At 41.6% G+C, this 20,821-nt stretch overlaps 1 protein-coding gene across 1 annotated transcript in view; it reads right to left on the bottom strand.

The window, feature by feature from the left end:
• Itih5 (inter-alpha-trypsin inhibitor heavy chain 5) overlaps positions 1-20,821 on the bottom strand; it is a 124,301-nt gene that overhangs the window by 44,993 nt on the left and 58,487 nt on the right. Inside the window, exons 6-7 of the mRNA XM_008825126.3 lie at positions 13,597-13,766; positions 12,582-12,698 (exon numbers count right to left, since the gene is read on the bottom strand). Of these exons, the coding sequence (XP_008823348.1) occupies positions 12,582-12,698; positions 13,597-13,766 (287 nt within the window). The remainder of the gene's footprint in view (positions 1-12,581; positions 12,699-13,596; positions 13,767-20,821) is intronic.

Below are 20,821 nucleotides of genomic sequence, written 5' to 3'. Positions count from 1 at the left end.
AACCAAAAAACAACTGGTCACAATGTCTGCTATCCCAGCACTGGGGAGACGAGACTAGAGGATACTGGAGCTTACTGGCCAGCTTTTGTAGCCTAATTGGTGAGTACCAGGTTCAGTGAAAGACTCCATCTCAAAAAATATGATGGAGAATGCTTGAGGAAGATACTCAACATCGACCTCTGGCTTCTACATGCACATGTACACACATGCATCTACACACACGTGCACACATAGGAACACATGCACATTACAGAGATAAAAAATTATATATGAAGGAATCTAATCCCTCTGGAAACTCTAAGCTAAATAAACTCTTCTTCCTAGAAGTTCCCTGGTCATGGTGTTTTATCACAGCAACAGAAAGTAACTAACACACTGGGAAAAGGAAACCACCTAAATGTCTTCAATTGATGAACGGATGATAAAAACATGGTCCATGTACACAACGAAGTTCTATCAGTTGTAAAGAAAAATGAAATCATGAAATTCACAAGTAAATGGATGGAAATGGAACGTTTTACTAAGTGAGGTAACCTTATTCAAAATAGGAATCTGGAGCAAATCAGGATCACCAGCAGAACACTGAGTTCCTCTAAAATGTAGACTACATGCCACCCAATAGACCTTCATGTCACATCCAGACGCTGATCCCATCCCCACACTCATCTTCACATGTGTCCTTCATCCAGGAAGAAGAGCACTGGACCCTTGTTTAATACTGACATTTGAAATTTAAGAATTAAAGCTAGAGCCCAAGGCGGGGGGGGAATAAAAGGAGTCCTTGCAGCCAGGCATGGTGGCGCACACCTTTAATCCCAGCACTCGGGAGGCAGAGGCAGGCAGATCTCTGTGAGTTTGAGGCCAGCCTGGTCTACATAGTGATTCCAGGACAGCTGGGACTACAGGGAGACCCTGTCTCAAAAAGACCAAAAAAAAAAAAAAAAAAAAGTCGTTAAAAAGAGTGCTTGCCTAAGGAATTCAGAGGAATCTGTGGCTAAACAGGTCAGAGGCCATAAGGGAGAGCCTAAAACTATCATTCTGCTAAATAGGTGTATTAAACTGATTCCTAATGACTTATTGTTACACCCATAGACTAATGCCTCTCAGCTCTCACCAGAGAAGATTCCTTATGCAGCAGACGGTGATTAACACAGAGACCCACAACTGGCCAATGTGCAGAGAACAAGAGGCTGCAGAGTGCTTATCCCTGAACTGGACACATGGACCATCAAACTTCTGCCTCCCCAGGCTCAGGGAGCATTGTAGAAGGAGGCAGAAAGGTTGTAACAGCCAGAGGTGGTGGATGACCACAGAGAAATAGTTTTCCAGACAGCTGGGCAGTTATGCCTATGAAGTCACAGCAATGGTGACGGCATGTACAAGTCCCACACACTCAAGCTAGATAAAACCCCAGCATGGATGTAGGGAGGTGGGTTCCTAGGAACAACTGGCAACCCATGGCTGCTTGGACGGACAAAGTCAGTCTTGTTCAAGGGTGAGACTCTTGGCAAGTTAAACAGGCTCCAGTGGATGGACCCACATTGAAGGCATTTGCTTCTAATTTACATATATTAAAATACATGAAATTGGGCAGAGGGGAAGTAGGGGGTAAAGACGGGAGGGGATCTAAATATACTGCATGAAATTCATAAAAATTCAACTTAAGGATCTGGAGAGACGGCTCAGTGGATAAGAGCACTGGCTGCTCTTGCAGAGGACCTGGGTTCAATTCACAGCACCCACATGGCGGCTAGCAACCATCCTTAACTTCAGTTCCAAGGGATCCAACACCCTCTTCTAGCCTCCACAGACACTGTACAACGTGGGTGCGCTTACACGCAAGCATAACACACACATACATACATACATACATACATACATACATAAATATTGTTTTTTATTTTGATTTTAAAAAAGAGTGGTTGGTAAATATCGATGACTCAGTCTTCTGTACTCCGCCTTTTAAAATGCAAGGTAAATCTAATGCTCATGTATGAGTCTATTTTTGATAAATATTACTTCTACTGTGTTCCAAGCATTGTGCTAAGATCTGCTAAGAAATTCTATAATGATTAAAACCAAGATGCTCCCCCAAGTCCATGGAGCTCACAGACTATTCACCTGCAGTACTACATCTAAAATATACAACTGGGAGCCAGATTTTGAACAGTACAGAAGCTGATGTCCTAAAAGCATAAAACGTGCCCATGAATAAGGAGAAGCAACACACAGGAGCACAGTTGTCTCACCGCCAACTCCCACTTCCCCTCATTTCATCTGTCAATGACAGGTAAGAGATGTGGTACATGTTCTTTATCCTCTGATACTGTTGGCCAAATTAATCAGAGACAGGAAGACAATCTTCCAAAGCACATGGGAACCGGTGCCTGGCACAGAATGGCACAGGGAATGGGAATAAAGCTCCAGAAAGTTCTAACATGAAAAACATTGGGGAAATGATTTATTCAACTACTTGGCTGTTAAAGAGGTCCCTGAGCCAGGCTCCTCAATATGAAGGTGAAACTAGGAGGTGTAATTATACAGACTAGAGGGCTGGGGAGACGGCTCAGTGGGTAAAGCACTTGTAGTGGAAGCACAAGGACCTGAGTTCAGATCCCCAGAACCTAAATAAACCTGGACACAGGAGTGAGCAAGTGAGTACCTACAATCCCAGTGCTGTTGTGGTGAGGTCAGAGGTGGGCATAAGACAATCCCCATTAGCTGTGGGTCAGCTAGCCTTGTACACACATGGTGAACAGGAGACCCTGTCTCAAAAAAAGCAGAGGTGAGGTCTGATACCCAAGGCTATCCTCTGACCTCCACACATGCTCTGTGGCATCTAAGCACCCATGTGTGTGTCTGTGTGTGTGTGTCTCTGTGTCTGTGTCTGTGTATGTGTCTGCCTCTTTCTTGCTCACACACACACACACACACACTCACACTCACACCCATCATACACAAACACACATGCACCAAGAAAAAAATTTTAAATAGATAAAATAAAAATTATAATTATACAGAATAAAGAAAAGAAAGAAAATACTGTGTGTTTTAGTTAAGAAATCATGTATTTTTTTGAGATTTATTTTTACATTTATTTATTATGTATGTTGCATGTATGTGTTTGTACCAGGAGGTCAGAGAACAAATCTCAGGAGCTTGTTCTTTCCCTTCCTGTGAGTCTCAGAGAGTGAACCCAAATCACTAGATTTGACAGCAAAAGCCTGTATCACTGAGCCATCCCACCAGCCGGAAAAATGTATTCAGTAACCATAGTGTCATCATTAATGTTCACAGACATGCATGTTTAATAACTCAACTACCAAGAAAGAAAAGTATGCCTGCATCATTTCCCACTCCTGTAGTCCTCGGGTCCCACTTCATCGAGGTCTAGGAGGTATATTGAGGAGCACAAGCCTTGCCTAACCCAGTTGCAGAGCCATCTTTCAACATACCCATCTGCAAAACCATAGAGAGAAACAGCCAAGCTGTGGGCCAGCGCCCAGCAGGAGGCCCTGTTATGTTCCCAAGCTGGGGAAGCCCTGGCTTCCACCCACTGCATTAGGAAAAGAACCAGAAAATTCCATACAGCTTCAGAGGCTCCCAAGTACAGGCATGCATCCTGCTGAATATGCAGTTTTAGAAATACTTTATTATTTTTATCTTATATGTATACATGTATTGCCTGCATATAGGTATGTGCACCCGTGTTGTGCAATGCCGGCAGAGGACAGAAGAAGCTGTCGGATCCCCCCCTGGGACTGGAGTTACAGAAAGTTGTTGGCTGCCATGTGGGTGCTGGGATTTGAACCCAGGTCTTCTGCAAGAACAACCACTGTTCTTAACCGCTGAACCATCTCTCTAGCCCCGAATATGTGTGTGTGTGGTTTTTTTTAAGGCATATAAATGCCTTACAAAAAACAAATGATCATTACAGTTTTGAGTGTCTGTGCTATGTGCACGTGTATGTGTTCATGTGTGTGGAGGCCAGAAGTCAACATCACATGTCTTCCTCAATCACTCTCCACCTTTTTTTGGTCTTTTCAAGACAGGGTCTCCCTGTAGCCCCAGCTGGCCTAGAACTCACTATATAGACCAGGCTGACTTTGAACTCACAGAGATCCCCCTGTCTCTACCTCCCAAGTGCTGTGACACCTTTTTTATCAGTTTTTTTGAGACAGGGTCTCCCTATAGCCCCAGCTAGCCTGGAACTCACCGTGTAGACCAGGCTAGCCTCGATCTCACAAAGATCCACCTGCCTCAGCCTACCAAGTGTTGAAATCAAAGACGTGTGCCACCACGCCCGGCTCTCCACTTTATTTTTAAGATAGAATCATTCACTAAACCTAGAGCTTCCCCATGTATCCAGACTGGCTGGCCAGTAAGCCACAGGGATCCTCCTGTCTGCCTCCTGAGCACTGGGATGATAACTGGCTTTTTTTCACAGGTGTTGGGAATTCAAGCTCGGGGCCTGGCAAGCACCTTCTGACTGAGCTATCTCCTCAGCCCAGTCTTCATAATTCTTCATGGATCAATTGTTTGAGTATTTTTTAATCATGAAAAAATAAATTTATTCTGTTCGTGCATGCACAAATGCCATAGTATGCAAGTGGAGATCAAAGGACAACTCTTGGGGCATCAATCTCCCTTGCACCGTGTGGGATACAGGGATCCAACTCAGGTCATTGGGTTTGCTCAGCAGGTGCCTTCATCCTTTGTGTCCTGTTGCCAGCCCTTCAGTAGTTATTAAATACCAGCTGTATGCCTAATCCCGTGATAACTACAGTAAATCATTCAAGTCTGTGAAAGACAAGAGAAGCCAAAATCATAAAGAACGACAGTGAATGAGCCACAGAAGGATCCAAGTGGACCTGTGACAAATGCCACATGTTGCCAAGCTTGTTGACACAATGTGAAAGCCCTGGGCTTTTTCACTGGTAGATACAGCATCGTCTACAAGACTCTACTAAGAGCCAGATGAGCCTTGTACCCAGTGCTGTGGCCTCACAGAAACTGCAGATTGCTAAAACAGCCATTTGCAAAACCACTCAAGGCAGCAAGGGGCTTTGTAAATTGCTCAAACATGTGTTTGGCTGGTCCAGGGTGGTTCTCCTGGAAAGAGGCCACACTGTCAGTTAGAAGCCAGCAGAGCACATGCCAAGCTGACAGTGACTAGCAAAGAAAGGGATTTTAATATCCACGAATGAAGAGGGGAGAGCAGCGATGGTCTTGTATCTGTCGCTGGCTTGCTCTTGCATGAAGCGAGGAAATCCCTGTATTTTGGAATGCAGTTTTTTCAATTAGGCTTAAAGCCTTGCATCCATCTGCATGTCTCTCGGCTGCTCCCCCTAACTTGCACCAAGGTGCTATAGTGACATGGTTTTGTTCAGGGGCTTCAAAACAGACCTGGAATGGAAGCCCGGCCCTTCCGCTTAGCAGCCAGGTTATTACCTTTCAGACCCTCAGTTTGCTGCCAATGAGGTGGGATGGTAATGAAATGGCTATGGAGACTATATGTTCCTGTATTATTTAATCCATGTAATACATTTAGCCTAATAAATAACACATTGAAAATGCTATCTGTGGTGGTTTGAATGAGGAACATTCCTCACAGGCTCAAGTATTTGAGCACCTGGTCCCCAGACGATGGCACTGTTTGGGGAGGTCATAGAACCTTTTGGAGGAGCAGCTTTGCTGGAGGAAGTGTGTCACTGGGGTGGACTTTGAGAGTTCACAGCTTCTCTCCAGTTCCATTTCACTCTCTCTGCTTCACATTTGTTCTTGAAAATATGAGCTCTCAGGGCTGGAGAGGTGGCTCAGCACTTAACAGCACTGGCTGCTCTTTCAGAAGACCTGGTTTCAAATCCAAGCGCCCACATGGCAGCTTACAATCATCTGTAACTCCAGTTCCAGGAAATCCAACACCCTCTCCTGTCCTCCACGGGCGTTGCACAACACCAGTGCACGTATGTACATGCAGAGACTTGGTTCCAGGTTCTGTAAGAGGCTGTGTCTCAAAGAAAATAAGGCAGAGTGCACTTGAGAAATACCCTTGATGTCAGCCTCTGGCCTTCACATGTGTGCACACATGAATGCATACACCTGCACACTCGTGAGCACACACACACATACACATACAGAGTAAGAGCTCTATTTTATGCTTAAAGGTAATTTAGAGAGTCTTATTCAGTTTATTGGTTATTTCTGTACAATTTGTACCTTTCCAGGGGTTGCTTGGTAAGATTAAGGGGACACAGTCCTTCTATAACAGCACTGGATGACTTTGAACTCACAACACCACAGACTCACTCAACCTCATAGGTGCTAGTATTGCAAGTGGGCAGCATCATCCTTAGCAGGAAGGAGATTCATGACCACTGACCTGTTGAAGGAGAAGAAGGCTGCCGTGCCCTAGAATGGACTGGGGTGGGAATTAAGTAAAGCAACCCAGGGCCCTGAGGATGAACCCTTCAAGCTTCTGCAGACTCGGGGAGTGGATGGCCTCCGAGTGGGCAGTGAGGAGTGGAGCTGGTGGAACATTTCCCACTTTGGTACTTCTTAATACTTTATTGAGAACTAATATAAATATATTTATGTAGAAAACTACAAATGCATATTATTTAAAGTGTCATTATAAACAGTTAACAGCATTTATAGTTTGAAACTATGAAAATGAAAATAGTATTTCTTGGGGTCAGAGAGATGGCTTGGTTGTTAACAGTACTGGTTGCTCTTGCAGAGGACCCAGGTTCAGTTCCCAGCACCCACATGGTGGCTAACAGCAGTCCATAACTTTAGCTCCAGGGAATCCAGTTCCCTCTTCTGGCCTCCACGGGTATTGTACAATATGAGTGTATTAACATACATGTAGGCAAAACACTCATACACATAAAACAAAAATAAATAAATAAATAAAACAGTATTTCTTTTTATATTTTAAAAATATTATTGATTGAAGAATTTCATATAATGTTTGGATCATATTCAGTTTATTTTTTTTAGACAAGGTCTCATGTATTCCAGGCTGACCTTGAATATTCTATATAGCCATGGATGACCTTGAACTTCTGATCCTCCAACCTCCACCTCACTGCCTGAGTGCTGAGATAACAAGAATGCTCGACCATATCCTGTTTATGCTGTGCTAGGGATCGAACCTCGTACTTTATGCATTCTAAATAAGCACTCTACCCACTGAGCCACGTCTCTATACCTCTTGGCTGACCGTCTTTAATTACTAACACCCTCGCCTCTTTTTCCATAATCTTAATGAATCTTCTTCTTTCTTCATGTACTGTCTCACATCCTTTATTCACTTTCTTATGCATGATTAATTTTTTATTTATTGGAATGACTTATTGTATATAAATGATAAACACATCTTTTCTTGCATACAGCTTCCCACTTACTGATTATTTTTTACGGCAGAACTTTAAATTTTCTTTTACCTAAACTAATTGGGTTTTTTCCTTTGTAATTACTTTCATCTCTTTTATCCTTAGGAACTTTCCCTTCACTACAAAACTAGTTAAACATGAACCTGTATTATTTTAGCATGCCTTTGAGTGTGGTTCAGTGATTACCTTTATTTAGCCCCTTAGTCCATTTGGAACAGGTTTAACTTGATATGGTCATTCTAGAAAATGTTTCTGTCCTATGTATTATGGGCTGGCATTCTTTGCCCAGTGATTCTATTTCTAAGAGTCTAACTTAAAAGAATAATTTGACACGTGGTCAGGACTTCCACATGAACAGTCACCCCAGAAGTGCCCATAATAGTGAAGAAATGAGAATCACATAAAACTTCTCATGGGTGAGGTGAGCATAATTTCCTACATTATCCCACATGATAACCTTCAGCTATTCAAAATTAGTTCATTAAAACTGAATAAAATTTAAAATCTAGAGGCATGTGTGATAGTTTGAATGAGACTGTCCCCCATAGGCTCCAAGTATTTGGACATTTTGTCTCCAGTTGGTGGCACTGTTTTGGGAAGTCTTAGAAGGTGTGGCTATCCTGGAGGAAGCAGGTCACTGGGGGAGTGCTTAGGGAGTTCTTGAGTCTTGCCTTGAAGATGTGAGAGCTTAGCTTCCTCTCCTTCTCCAGCCACCTCTGCCGTCATGCCTCCTCACCATGATGGACTCTTGCCTCACGGAACTGTAAGCTCAAACAAACTCTTCCTTTTATAAGTTCCCTTGGTCACAGTGTTTCCATCACAGCAACAGAAAAGAAACTAATACAGCATGAAATGTGGCTCATTTGGCAGAATGCTTATCTAGCACACACAAAGCCCTGGGTTCCATCACCAGCACCCACATAAAATAGGCATGGTGACATATACAAGTGATCCCAGCACATCCTTAACTACATTTCCAGTTTAAGATCAGCCTGGAATACATGAGACCCTGTCTATAATTAATTAATTAATTAATTAATTCAGTTCTTCAACTACAGTGGCCACACTTGACAGGCTCATTAACTGTCTGTGACTACAGCGATCATACTGGACGACAAAGGTACAGAACACACCCATCCTCACCAACACTGCTGCTGGGTGGTGCTGCCCTGTGATCACCAAAATCGGGTGGTCAAAGAAGAGTTAATAGAATAAAATAGTTCCTGGCATAAAAGTGAATAAAAATATAAGAATACAAAACATTTGGTTGTAATAGGAGCTCAGATTGCTTGCAATAACTTTAATCACCAAGATCATGTTGTTAACAAAGAAGAGAGAAGAAAGCCTGAAGAGACGTAGGTATGTAAGAAGAAAACTGGAATGCGTGAGGGAGTTTAACATATGCTACCACTCAGGAACTCACTGATTCAAAATGCAAACAAGAATTGTCGTGCTAGGTTATGTGTAAGACGTAAAGAGCACAGGATTCCATAGCCAACAGTGCTCTCAAAAGAAGCCTCAGCAGTGGCATTGCCTCTGTGTTGGGCTTATGCTGGGGACAGGGGAGGTCTCTGTTATTTGTAGTTTCTAGTCTTGGAAAGGCTCACTTGATGGCCAGCTATGATCCTGACTCCACACGTGGTCCTGGGCACTCAAGCATTGACACTGGACCTCTCCTATTCCCAGGTACCAAGAGGTTTTCCGTCATTTTTCTATCGCTCTTCTACAGTTCCACTGTGCCTCACCTGTGCGCTACAGAAAATGCAAACCACCTAATAGATCTACTACAGGTAAAATCACAGTCCAGGAAGTTAATTTTTTTTTAAGCCATGGTTTTCTTTTTGCCAACATCTATTATCCAGCTACCAAAGTTACAAAACCAACTTGGTCAGCAAATAACACATAACAACTTGTACAAAAAGTAAAGAGCTCTACAGTGTGCTAAAGAAGTATAGAAAGGCTATGCAGTCTCTCAAACATCAATAAGTAACCAACCACTACAAGGGAAGCTTTGGTGTGGTTAAAACTTTGAAGAAAACTTGAGAAATCTATTAGAAATTTGGATCCAATCTTCTCACTGAAACCAGCTGAAAGAGCCAAAAGAAAAAAAAAAAAGGGATTTTTTTAAGATCTTGAGATTACAAAAAAGCTAACAAAGTGTTGATGGAAAAGGTATGGTATAAGATGAAAAATGTTTAAATCTCTTTACCTAAAGATCTTTTTCCTAAAAGAATGTTTGCCAACATCAAAGAGATTTCTGAGGCCCAGGGAGATAACTCAGTGATAAAGTGCTTACAAGTGTGAGAACCAGAATTCAGACCCCCAGAATCCATGTAAAAGCTGGGCAGCTGTGGCAACTACCTATAATCCTAGCACTCGGGAGGCAGAAACAGGGGATACCCAGCTCCAGCTGGCTACGTAGGCCAATCAGAATTGCTAAGGTTCCAGGTTCAGAAAGAGACCTTGATTCAATAAATAAAGAGGAGAGGGACTGAGGAAGACACCCACATCGATTTCATGCTTCCACATGTATGCACACATATGTACACATATACACATACACCCATATTCAAACACATAAACACATGCACAGCACACACACACACACACACACATATGAAAAAAATAAGAGATTTCTGAGAGCCTGAGATCACTTTTGTAGCTTAGCAGATCAAAAGTTGAAAGCCAAGGGTAGGTGCTCTGGAAGATCCTCTACACTTTACGCAAAACAGAAATAAAGCCAATCTTAATAGACTATGATTCAGCTTTGAGCTACTGGACTACCCAGAAGATCTTAAGCCCTGAAAATGTACTGAAATAATCCAGGCCTGGTACCTGACAGAAACAAGCCAATTTTTTTTTCTAGAAGAACAGACCATCATCTCAGGACTCGAACTATTTCTATAAACAAATTTTCAAATATAGTGTCCATGATATAATCAAAGATACCTAGTCTTGCTCGGGCAGATGGCCAGAACTATAGTCCTAAGCTATACGGAGGCTGAGACAGGAAGATGACAAGTTCAAGGCCTCTGAGCTGCAGACTGAATTCAAGACCTGTGTTGGTAAATTAGTGGGCCTTTATCTCAAAACAAAAAGTAAAAGAGATAAGGAATGTAGGTCAGCATATTTAGCATGCACAAGACCCTAAAATCAATCCCCAGCACCCCCCAGAAGGATATCCAGTCATAGTTGCACAAAGAAACAATAAAAAGCCCCTATAACACTCCAAAATTTAGATTTACCAGACACAGCTTTAAGATAACTGTTTACCACACTCAAGGAAATAAGGTTATCAACAACACTGTAAAAGAATTGAAAACTCTAAAAACTGGCAGAGAAAGTTTGCAAAAGAATCAAAAGAATCTCTAGAACTAAAAGGTACAATAATGGAAATAATCAAAGGGTGAGTCAACAAGTTAGACATGGTTGAAGAGAAAATTTGTGAACTGACAGACAGGTTTGGAATAAAGTATGAAAAAGCAATGGTTAGACTAGATAGAAGAAAACATAGGAAACAAATGGAAAGAAGATCTACCATTGGATTCCAAAACAGGAAAACTGAACCAAAGAAATGTCAGAGATAGAGGCTGAGGGTTCACCCATTCAGTTTCTTTCCTTGTTGCTGTGATAAAATACTCTGACAAAAGCAACTTAAGGAGGAAGGCTTATTTGGCTCACAATTCCAGTTTATAATCCGTCATTGTGGGGAAGTCAAGGTGCCAGTGACTTGAAGCAGCTAGCCAAATCCACCATCAAGAGCAGACAGAGAATGAGCATTTGCTGGTGCTCAGCCCCTGCCTAGGGAATGGTGCCTCCCACAGGGATCCTGTCTTCCCACTTCTCTTCAAGGTAATCTCCTACAAACACATCCACGGGCCATCCTAATCCAGAAAATCCCTCCCTGTGACCTGTGACTCCCTTCCTAGCTGGTTCTAGATTGTACCCAGCTGACAGTTAAAACTAGGTATCAGACCAATGAACCCGCAAATTCACAAACTATGAAAACTTCTTTGGAAGAAAAAAAGAAGAAGCCATGATATTAAAACTACAGAAAACAACAGAAAAGAGGAAAATCTTAATATCGGACCCCCCCCAAAATACCCCGAAGAAAAACAAGAGTTAAAAGTTTTACTGACTTTTAACAGCAGCAATAGAAGCCAACTTAGAATTTTGTATGCATTAAAGATCTCTATCCTTAAAGAAGGAAGTGAATTAAATCGTTTTCCAGGCAAACAAAAACTGGAACTATTCGCAGCACACCCATACTTTAAAGCATTTTAGCATGGTTGGTCTATCGTGCAGTACCAAAGCAACTGCTTAGCATGCATTCAGTCCTCAGTAAGAACAATAAAACAGAGGAGTTAGCAAATGGAATTTGGATAAGGATGTGATGTTGAAAAGCTACCAAGAGCTGCTGAATGAGCTACGAGAGTTGCGGTTATCTTCTGCTTATATTAACTAGACATTTTAAAAATTAACTATCTGTATGAGCGTTTTGCCTGAATGTATGTAAGTGTACCCAAACAGGCCAGAAGAGAGCATCAGATCCCCTGGACCTGGAGTTACTGACAGTTGTTAGCTGCCATGTAGGTGCTGGGAACCAAACCCAGGTTTTGTAGATTCAATGAGAATATCACGCCTGAATTCTTAATTCCTAAATTCTTGTTCTAAGAATATGCCAAGGGGACTTCTGCTGGTTCTATTCCATTGGTCTCAAAAGAAGCCTCAGTGAACAGAATTATTGTTGATAATGGTACTGTTTTGTTTTGTTTTATCTTGACTTGTTTGGGACTGGGTTTCTCTATGTAGCCTAGGCTGTACTAACACTTGCTATGTAACACAGGCTGGCCTCAGATTCATGATCCTCCTGCCTCAGTCTCATAAATATTTGGATTCCATGTGTGTGCCGTGGTCAGCTGGCCATGGTACTGTTGAGGGGTCCTCTCAGAGTGTCCCTGTCTCACTCTTGCTATCCCATCTGCCAGTGATGTTTACGTCTATAACAAACTGCTCTGCTCTCTTAAAACCATAGATTCTATCAATGGCTCAAATGAATCAATTCAAGGATGCCTCTGTAAGCAGGAGTGGCTGGTGGTAAAGCAGACATTTGGCTTCTGGGTTTCATTCACAAGACACTGTCCCGGCTAAAGCAAGAACAAGCAATGGACAGGTAGCACTCACCTGCCGGAGTTTAGCTCCCACCATAGAGGCACTGATGTCAAGCACAAAAACCACATTCTTGGGTAAAGGAGGAAGGTCTTTAGGAGCAAAGAAGTGCACAAAGTAACCATTTAGAACCTGGTGGAGGGAAAATAAAGTAACCATGGCAGCACTTGGAGTAGGGAAGGAAATAAATTACCTAAAATACTTTCTGGAGCTCCTATAACTCAGTCAGCATGAAAAAGTCTAGAGTCACATTTCGCACCAAGAACAAAATTATATGGTCTTAATCCCTCTGAAAAAAATATGATAAAATGGAATCATCTTTTTAAAATATATCGATCAAGGACTGGGATGCAGTTTAGAAGGAGAATGCTTGCCTAGCATGCGTATATCTCTGGATTCAATCTTCAGCACCTCAAGGAGATTATATTATACATAACTCTTTCATCATCTACTTCTCTAAGCATCTTACATATTGCGATATCAAGGTTATCTGTATTCTGCATGCACAGTAATTTTTAATATTCCCACCTTGTCTCTGGAGTAATAAAACCTAAAGGGAAATAAGCTACGGAACGGTCTCTTTTAATTAAAGTTGAAGAAGAGCTAAAATTCTAACCTCATCTAAAACACCACAGGGAAATTTATATTATAGTTTTCATGCGCTCTCCAGATTACTGAAGCAGGAAATAGGTACCCTTGGCAGTCAACAAAGGTGAACATGATTCCTTTTTTAGTCTTTTTGAGACAGGGTCTCACTATGTATCCAGTTGGCCTGGAACTCACCATGTAGACCAGGCTGGCCTTGAACTCACAAAGATCCGCCTGCCTCTGTCTCCCAAGTGCTGGGATTAAATGCATGTGCCACCACTCCCGCCACGTTCATGTTTTTTAATACATATTTTGGGTTTAAACAGTCTTACTGAGAACCAGAAGGGTCTTTTGCCTTTAGGTAAGTACTGTAATCTACAATACTTCTGAACCTGACAGGAAATGCCAAGCTACCACTCTGATGGCATCGAGAATCCATTACCTGGATGTCACCAATGCTCTGCTCCCTCTTGACATCATATCGAATGATGAAATCTCCCAAAATTCCATTCTGGGCAATCTTAGCTTGTTGAACTACAGTAGGCTTAAAAACAACTTTGACAAAAGTTTCATTTTGGTTGATGACAGTAGAAGGAGGAGGTCCCACACCATCTACAAGTAAGATAGAAACATAATAAATAACTAAACATGTATTTTTTCTGAAAAGAATTGGATTTTTTTGCATAGACACAGGGAATTAGACTTCATCTTATTTGCACGTTTGAAACTCATGGCATCTAAGAACATCTGTTAATGTATGACAATGTAATAAATATTACACACTTATTGCTTCTTTTTAACCTTTTCTAATGAAAAAATTAAAACACATAAAGGTACAAAACAAACCTTCGTGTACCCATCATCCAGCTTTGACAGTTACCCACACACTGACAATCGGCTTGCATGTTTTTAATTTCACCTCTTTTCTAGAGTATTTGGAAATCAACATCAGACATATTTCAGACATAAATACTTCAGCATGCATCTGTGAACCTCTACCAATATGAAGTTCTTCTCTCATAATCACAAAGCCACGATGACAACTACCAAAATTAGTGTTTAATGTTTTGTTATCATCTAAAGCAGTCTTTGTTTAAGATTTCCCTGATTCTCTAAAAATGCCATGTTAGGTTGGGCATGGTGACACACGCCTTCAGTCCCAGCACTTGGGAGGCAGAGACGAGTGGCTCTCTGTGAGCACAAGGTCAACTTGGTTTTCACAGTAAGTTCCAGGCAGTTTGGGCTGCAGGGACACCCTGTCTCAGAAAGACCAAAAACGAATTAAAATGTCACGGTATGCTTGGTTGGTTTAAATCAGGATCAAAGCAAACATCCTATATCATATTTGGTTTATGTCTATGAGTCTCTTTTTAAGTCTCTACAAGTCTTCCTTCTAGCTCCATTTCTAAGGTGTATGTGTGTGTGTGTGTGTGTGTGTGTGTGTGTGTGTGTGTGTGTACATATATGGTAAACACTTGCCACCTGTTCTATGGAATTCCTCACATTCTACATTTCATATTGTGTCTCATCAGCTGGTTTCTTGCTGATACTGTAATATTTGAAAGGATCTGTGAAAATATAAACGCCCATGCCAACATATCCTATTTAATTGATCTGAGACACAGTCTGGGCATCGGGACTTAAAAAATCCCCCATGGATCCACCCTACTGTATTTACTGGTGTCCTGGAGGTCAAAGCCAGAAGACCTTAGATTCAGGATCAGAGTTATTGACACTCCATAGGTGATGCTACCAGGCGAAGCCTCTTCATCTCAGAAGTGATGCAGAGTACTTTCTAGAGCATCACATTAGAAAGTGCACAGTATCTCATTGTTTGCTATCAGGGTAGAAATACTGACAGTGTACAAGTATCGTTGGCCCGACACCCCTATTCATCGAGCTCCCCAGAGATCCTTCACTTGAGAGTTCTACCAGTTATTGATGAATGCTACATCTACTACTTCATTATGTTTGCCCTTTGATGACTTCAAAGTTTTTCAGATCTTCAACCTGGTGCAGAGAAAACCTCTCCATTATCAATTATTTGGATGCCCTAACAGTTTGTCCAGAAATCTTATGACTCAAAATTATGTCTATGTGAGCCAGGCGTGGTGGAGCACACCTTTAATCCCAGCACTCGGGAGGCAGAGGCCTGCAGATATCTGTGAGTTCAAGGCCAGCCTGGTCTACATAGTGAGTTCCAGGACAGCTGGGGCTACAGGGAGACCCTATCTCAAAAAGACCAAAAAAAAAACCATTATGTATATGTGTGTATATCTGCATGTGGATATGCACATGCAAGTATAGGTATTTTCAGAGGCCAGAAGACAACATTGGATTCCCTGGAACTGGAGTTACAGGCGATTGTGGCCTGCCTGGTGTACGTATCAGGAGTTGAACTCAGGTCTTCTACAACAGTACATGCTCTTAACCATAGAGCCATCTCTCCAGACACAAGAAATCTTATGACTTTTTATTTTACAAAGCATATTCCCAAAGCTTTCTACAACATGAATTTTAAGAGATAAATTAAGATTACAGAAAAAATATTAGGTAAATAGATGTGTGTGGTTAATGGAAAGCTAACATAACGGCCAAGCAAATAGCATCCTGCTTTTAACACCTGGACTTCATTTCCTATCAACACAGAGGATTAATTTAACAGACCTACTTTATAATTCCAAATAACACCAATCTATGTAGTAGCAAAAGAGATTTAAACTTTGACATCTGCATGCATCATGGAGAATATGACAGCAGAAGCAAGAGTTCTTCATTATACGCACACGAGGAAGCCAACGCTGAATCAAATTCAGTCTTAAAACTGCTAAAATCTTCTGATCATCTTTTTAAATCTATTCAAATCAATACCATAGAACAGGCGGAACAGTAATGTCTGATCTCTAATTAGCAGTATGAAAAAGAAACGAGGCATAAACTGCCACTGTAGTCTGTATTTAAGAATAAAATTTAAACATTTCCTTCAGCACAACAGATATTTTTTCAGAAACAATTTAGATGTAACTTTAACAAGAACTGAAGTCCTCAACTGATTCTTCTATGATCTGCTCTTAATCAAGGGGAGGAATCTTAGAAATAACCTGAGAGTTTACAAAATAGAAAATTTTACTTTTGTAGAAAGATGGCTATGAGGGGGGAAAAAGGCTGGTACGCTTCCAACAGATCTGCTCATCTGAAAGAGTTAGGAAAACCAAGATGGTACATTGACAAGCCACTGTCCAGTTCTCCAACACAGCTGAATAAACTTTGAGACAATTAAACAGGAGGAAGAAAAGAGAATCAAAAAGGAGAAGATACTCGAAAACAGAAACTGGCCTTGTCTGGGTACAACGACATCAGGAATAGGGCTATAACAAGGGCCATCATCTGAGAACGTAGAGTCATAAGTGTATAAGTTACTTTCTTTGTTGCTGTGACAAAATGCCTGAAAAGAAGTGTATCAAGGGAGAAAGGGTTTATTATAGTTCAAGGAAATACAGCCTGCCATGACATGGAAGCTGGTCACATTGCACCCATGTCAGAAAGCAGAGAGAGGTGAACACTGGTGCTCAGTTCATTCCGTGACTCCAGCCCATGAGGTGGTGCCACCCACGGTTAGAGCGGCCCTTTTCCATCTCAATAGCCCAATCTAGATAATTACTCAGAGACACAGGTAGAGATTTGTCTCCTAGGTGATTCGAGGCACTGTCAAGTTGACGGTATTAACTACCACACTGACTTATAAGAACCTATGTTCAGATACTGATCCACTTTTTATCGCCTGTGAGACTGTAAGCAGGTCACTAAGCCACTTGTGAAATGGGTTAATGATAATACCAATGTCATGTTCTTGAAAAGCTCCAGTGACATAATATACTTAGCACTATTCTGGTTTGTGCTAAGCAGTCATGCCAAGTAGTGTTTGCAAAGTAGAAGGAAGAATTCAATATAATATTACATACATGCCGTGCTTAGGACAATATATGACAATAAAATGAAAGATGTACTGGGGCAACTTAAAACCGGTGAGTCTCAGTCACGGTGAGGGAAAGCATCGGACACAGGCAAGTATATTCTCTACTCTTACATAAAGTTCAAGGTCCAGACCATTTATCCAAGGGCAATTGAAGTAAAGTTCCTTTGGGAGGATGGGTACTAACTGGAAAAGAATAAAAAGAAACTTAGAAGGGAAGTGTCCTGTGTTTGATGTACAAGATAGTAAAATGGGTGTATAGTGTGTGTGTGTGTGTGTGTGTGTGTGTGTGTGTGTATAACCCATTGAGACTTACACATAGGTTTGTGCACTTTGTTCTATGTATACCCTAATTTGTTTTTATTTAAACATGGGAGTTGGAGAGCAAAATAAGTTATGTTCCAGAACTCAGCAGCGTGGAACATAAATAACAATGTAATTTTCTGAGTGAGCCTGTCTCTGTTCTGTTCTTGGGATAAATGTGTTTGCCTAGCAATTTTATGGGGATTAGGTGTATCCAAAGTAGTTCCAGCTGGCAGAATCAGGATCAGGAATAGAGTTACTGGGAAGTATTTTCACTACCTTATCAGTGAAGACTAAGAAATACTCTCTGTTGCTACTGACAAGCTCTGCTGCTCTCTTCACTGGAAGTGCTCCTCCAAACCCTGAAGGAGTCACCTGTAGGATCGGTGCAGCTCAGGTCTCACAGTCTTAGAACAGCAGCATCAGCAACACCTGGGAACTTTTTAGAACTGTCAGTACTTAGGCCCTTCCCAGAAACTTCAAATCAGAAACTCTGGAAATAGAATCTAGCGATACGAACTTTAACAAGTCGTGCAGGTGACTTTGGTTTCTGACGATGGAAAATAGGGATATGCTTTACACTTAGTCCATGTGTCTTACATGCAGAAAATGGCCAGTAATCTCTGTTGTATGTAATTACACTTAGATTATCCCCCAACATTCTGCAATAATTAGATTGCACTCTCTAAACTACCAGCATGTACCCATTTTGTCTTGCTCCAAATCTCTCTCATAAACATGCTTTTTTCACAAGTGCCCTGACTTAATATGTTTGTAACAAAATGAAAGCCCTGGGGATTAAAAAGCACAATTCCTTTCTTCATAATTTATTTGAGTAGGCTCTTTGATACAGACCATGAGAAAGGATGTGAACTACTTCTGTTGCCTACTGGCTTCCGGTGTTTGTTCATTCATGCTGAAAATTCATGAATTTCATCTAAATAGGCTTATTTTACATGTCCAAAGAGTGGGTGGATACTCAGTTTGGTTTCTTCATCAAGAAGCCCTCTAGCTCTTGATGCTGGCTTCCACCCACTAAGTACCAGACAGTAAAAGTGGCCCAATAAGTTTTCTATTATGTACTTTGAAAAATAAAATCACAGGGGAAAATTCCAGAACAATATATTTTAGGAATGATGGTGATGATGATGGGAGTGTGGGTAGAAACATGCCACAACAGGCACAAGGAGGTCAGGGGCCATCTTTCAAGGATCTCTTCTTTTCTTCCTCCTTGGGTTCCAGAGATCAAACTTAGATCATCAAACTTACATGGAAAGTGCTTTTGCCAGTTCAGCCCACCTACCCACCCACCCACATCTCTAGAAAATGAAGTGTTCTAGACTGAGGAGATAGCTCACTGGGTAAAGCACTTTCTCTGCAAACATGACGCCCTAAGTTCAGATCCTTAGCACCCAGTAGCATTGAGTACCTGTCATCCTAGTGCTGAGAGGTGGAGACGAGAGATCCCTGAGCTCTCTGGCCAACCAGTCTAGTCATTTGGTGAGCTCTAGTTTCACTGAGAAATTCTGTCTTTTAAAAAAAGTTGAGGGCCGGGCGTGTGGTGCATGCCACTAATCCCAGAACTTGGGAGGCAGAGGCAGGCAGATCTCTGTGAGTTCAAGGCCAACCTGGTCTACATAGTGAGTTCCAAGCCAGCTGGGGCTACAGGGAGACCCTGTCTCAAAAAAGACAAATTAAATAAATAAGTAAATAAAAATAATAAGCCCCAGGGCCTGGAGCTGTAGCTCAGTTGATAGAGGGTTGCCTAATAAGCACCAAACCCTGGGTTCCATCCCAGCACCACATAAAGCCTGATGCGAAGGCTAGCTTTCAGAAAGTGAAGGAAGGAGAATCAGAAGTTCATGGTCATCCTCAACTGCATAGAGAGTTTGAGGCCATCCCAGGGTACGTGAAACCCTATCTCAAAATAAAATTAAAAAATTGTTTTAGACGTCTTTCAGTAATGTATAGATGTTTGCTTGTTTCTCTTGCATTGTTTCTAGAGAAGTTTGATGTCTTTCTTACCTTTCTTCCTCTTGGTAGGAAGAAAATCTTTTTTTTTTTTGTCTCGTTTATATTTTTTCCTGTTACATAATGTGTTTAACAAAATTGAATGGATGGACTCAGGAGATGGCTCAGTGTGTAAAGTGATTGCTGTACAAATGTGAGGACCTGAGTTCAAATTCTCAGAACCCATGAAAAGCCAGGCACTGCACTGCACATTTGTAATTCTCAGCACTCCCATGATGAGATGAGAGGTGGAGGCGCACCAGCCAGCTAATTTGGTGTGCTCAGAGCAGTGGCAAAACTGCGAAGAAATACTGTCTCAAAAAAGGTACAAATTAAATAAATAAGTAAATAAATAAATAAATAAAGTAAATAAATAATAAAAATTTTTAAAAGTTGAAAAGCCAGGCATGGTGGCACACACCTTTAGTCCCAGCACTTGGGAGGCAGAGGCAGGCAGATCTTTGTAAGAGCCAGGCTAGCCTGGTCTACAGAGTGAGTGGCGGGAGACCCTGTCACAAAAAGACCAAAAAAAAAGGTAAAAAATAAGGTGGACAGTCATAGAGGAGTCAACCTCTGGCCCCCACATGCACAAACACAGGTGTGTATATCTGCACATACATACAGAAAAGAAAGTAAAATAGAAAATCCTTTTATTATAGGAAGGGGAGAGTCTAGGTTAATACAGACTGCTTCCCAGCTACTCATCTGAATCTCAATGCAAGATAATACTATTTCGTTTTCTTTCCTATGAATTAAGTTCATATTGCTGACTGTCACACAGCACTTCATAACACAGTGAGCTGCCTTAGCAGGGCCCTTCATCAACGAGGTGTGTTCTAAAGACAACAAATACTGCAAAGGAAGAATTTAAGACTGACTAGAGAAGCAACCGGCCCACATGTCCAACGAGAGCCCCTGTCTGTCTTCCTCGTCTGGTTTTGACCCCTGGTTAAGGTGAAGAAGTGAAGTGTACAGGCTGAGCAGACACGGGGGCTCTGAATCTTGTCACTGCCCTCCAGAAAATTTGCTAGCTGTTCTCTCCAGCCACAGCCTTCCCATGACTGTCTTCCCATTTAAAGCCCAGACTTTTTTTTTTTTTAATGTGTATGCATGTATTGCCTGCATGTAGGTAAGTGCACCCGTGTTGTGCAATGCCCACGGAGGTCAGAAGAGGCTGTTGGATCCCCTGGAACTGGAGTTATGGACATTTGTTAGCTGCCATATGGGTGCTGGAATTTGAACCTGGGTCTTCTGCAAGAACCACTGTTCTTAACTGCTGAGCCATCTCTCCAGCCCTAAAGCCCAGACTTTACAAGCAAGAAACTAGGTGTTATGTCATGGCACATAATGGTAAAGAAAATAGGCTCTAGCATTTGACAGA

The sequence above is a fragment of the Nannospalax galili genome, unplaced genomic scaffold (genome assembly GCF_000622305.1).
Source record: "Nannospalax galili isolate Female #2095 unplaced genomic scaffold, S.galili_v1.0 scaffold209, whole genome shotgun sequence".
Lineage (NCBI taxonomy): Eukaryota > Metazoa > Chordata > Mammalia > Rodentia > Spalacidae > Nannospalax > Nannospalax galili.
Note: the sequence above shows the minus strand (reverse complement) of the source record. Positions and strands in the feature narration are given on the sequence as shown.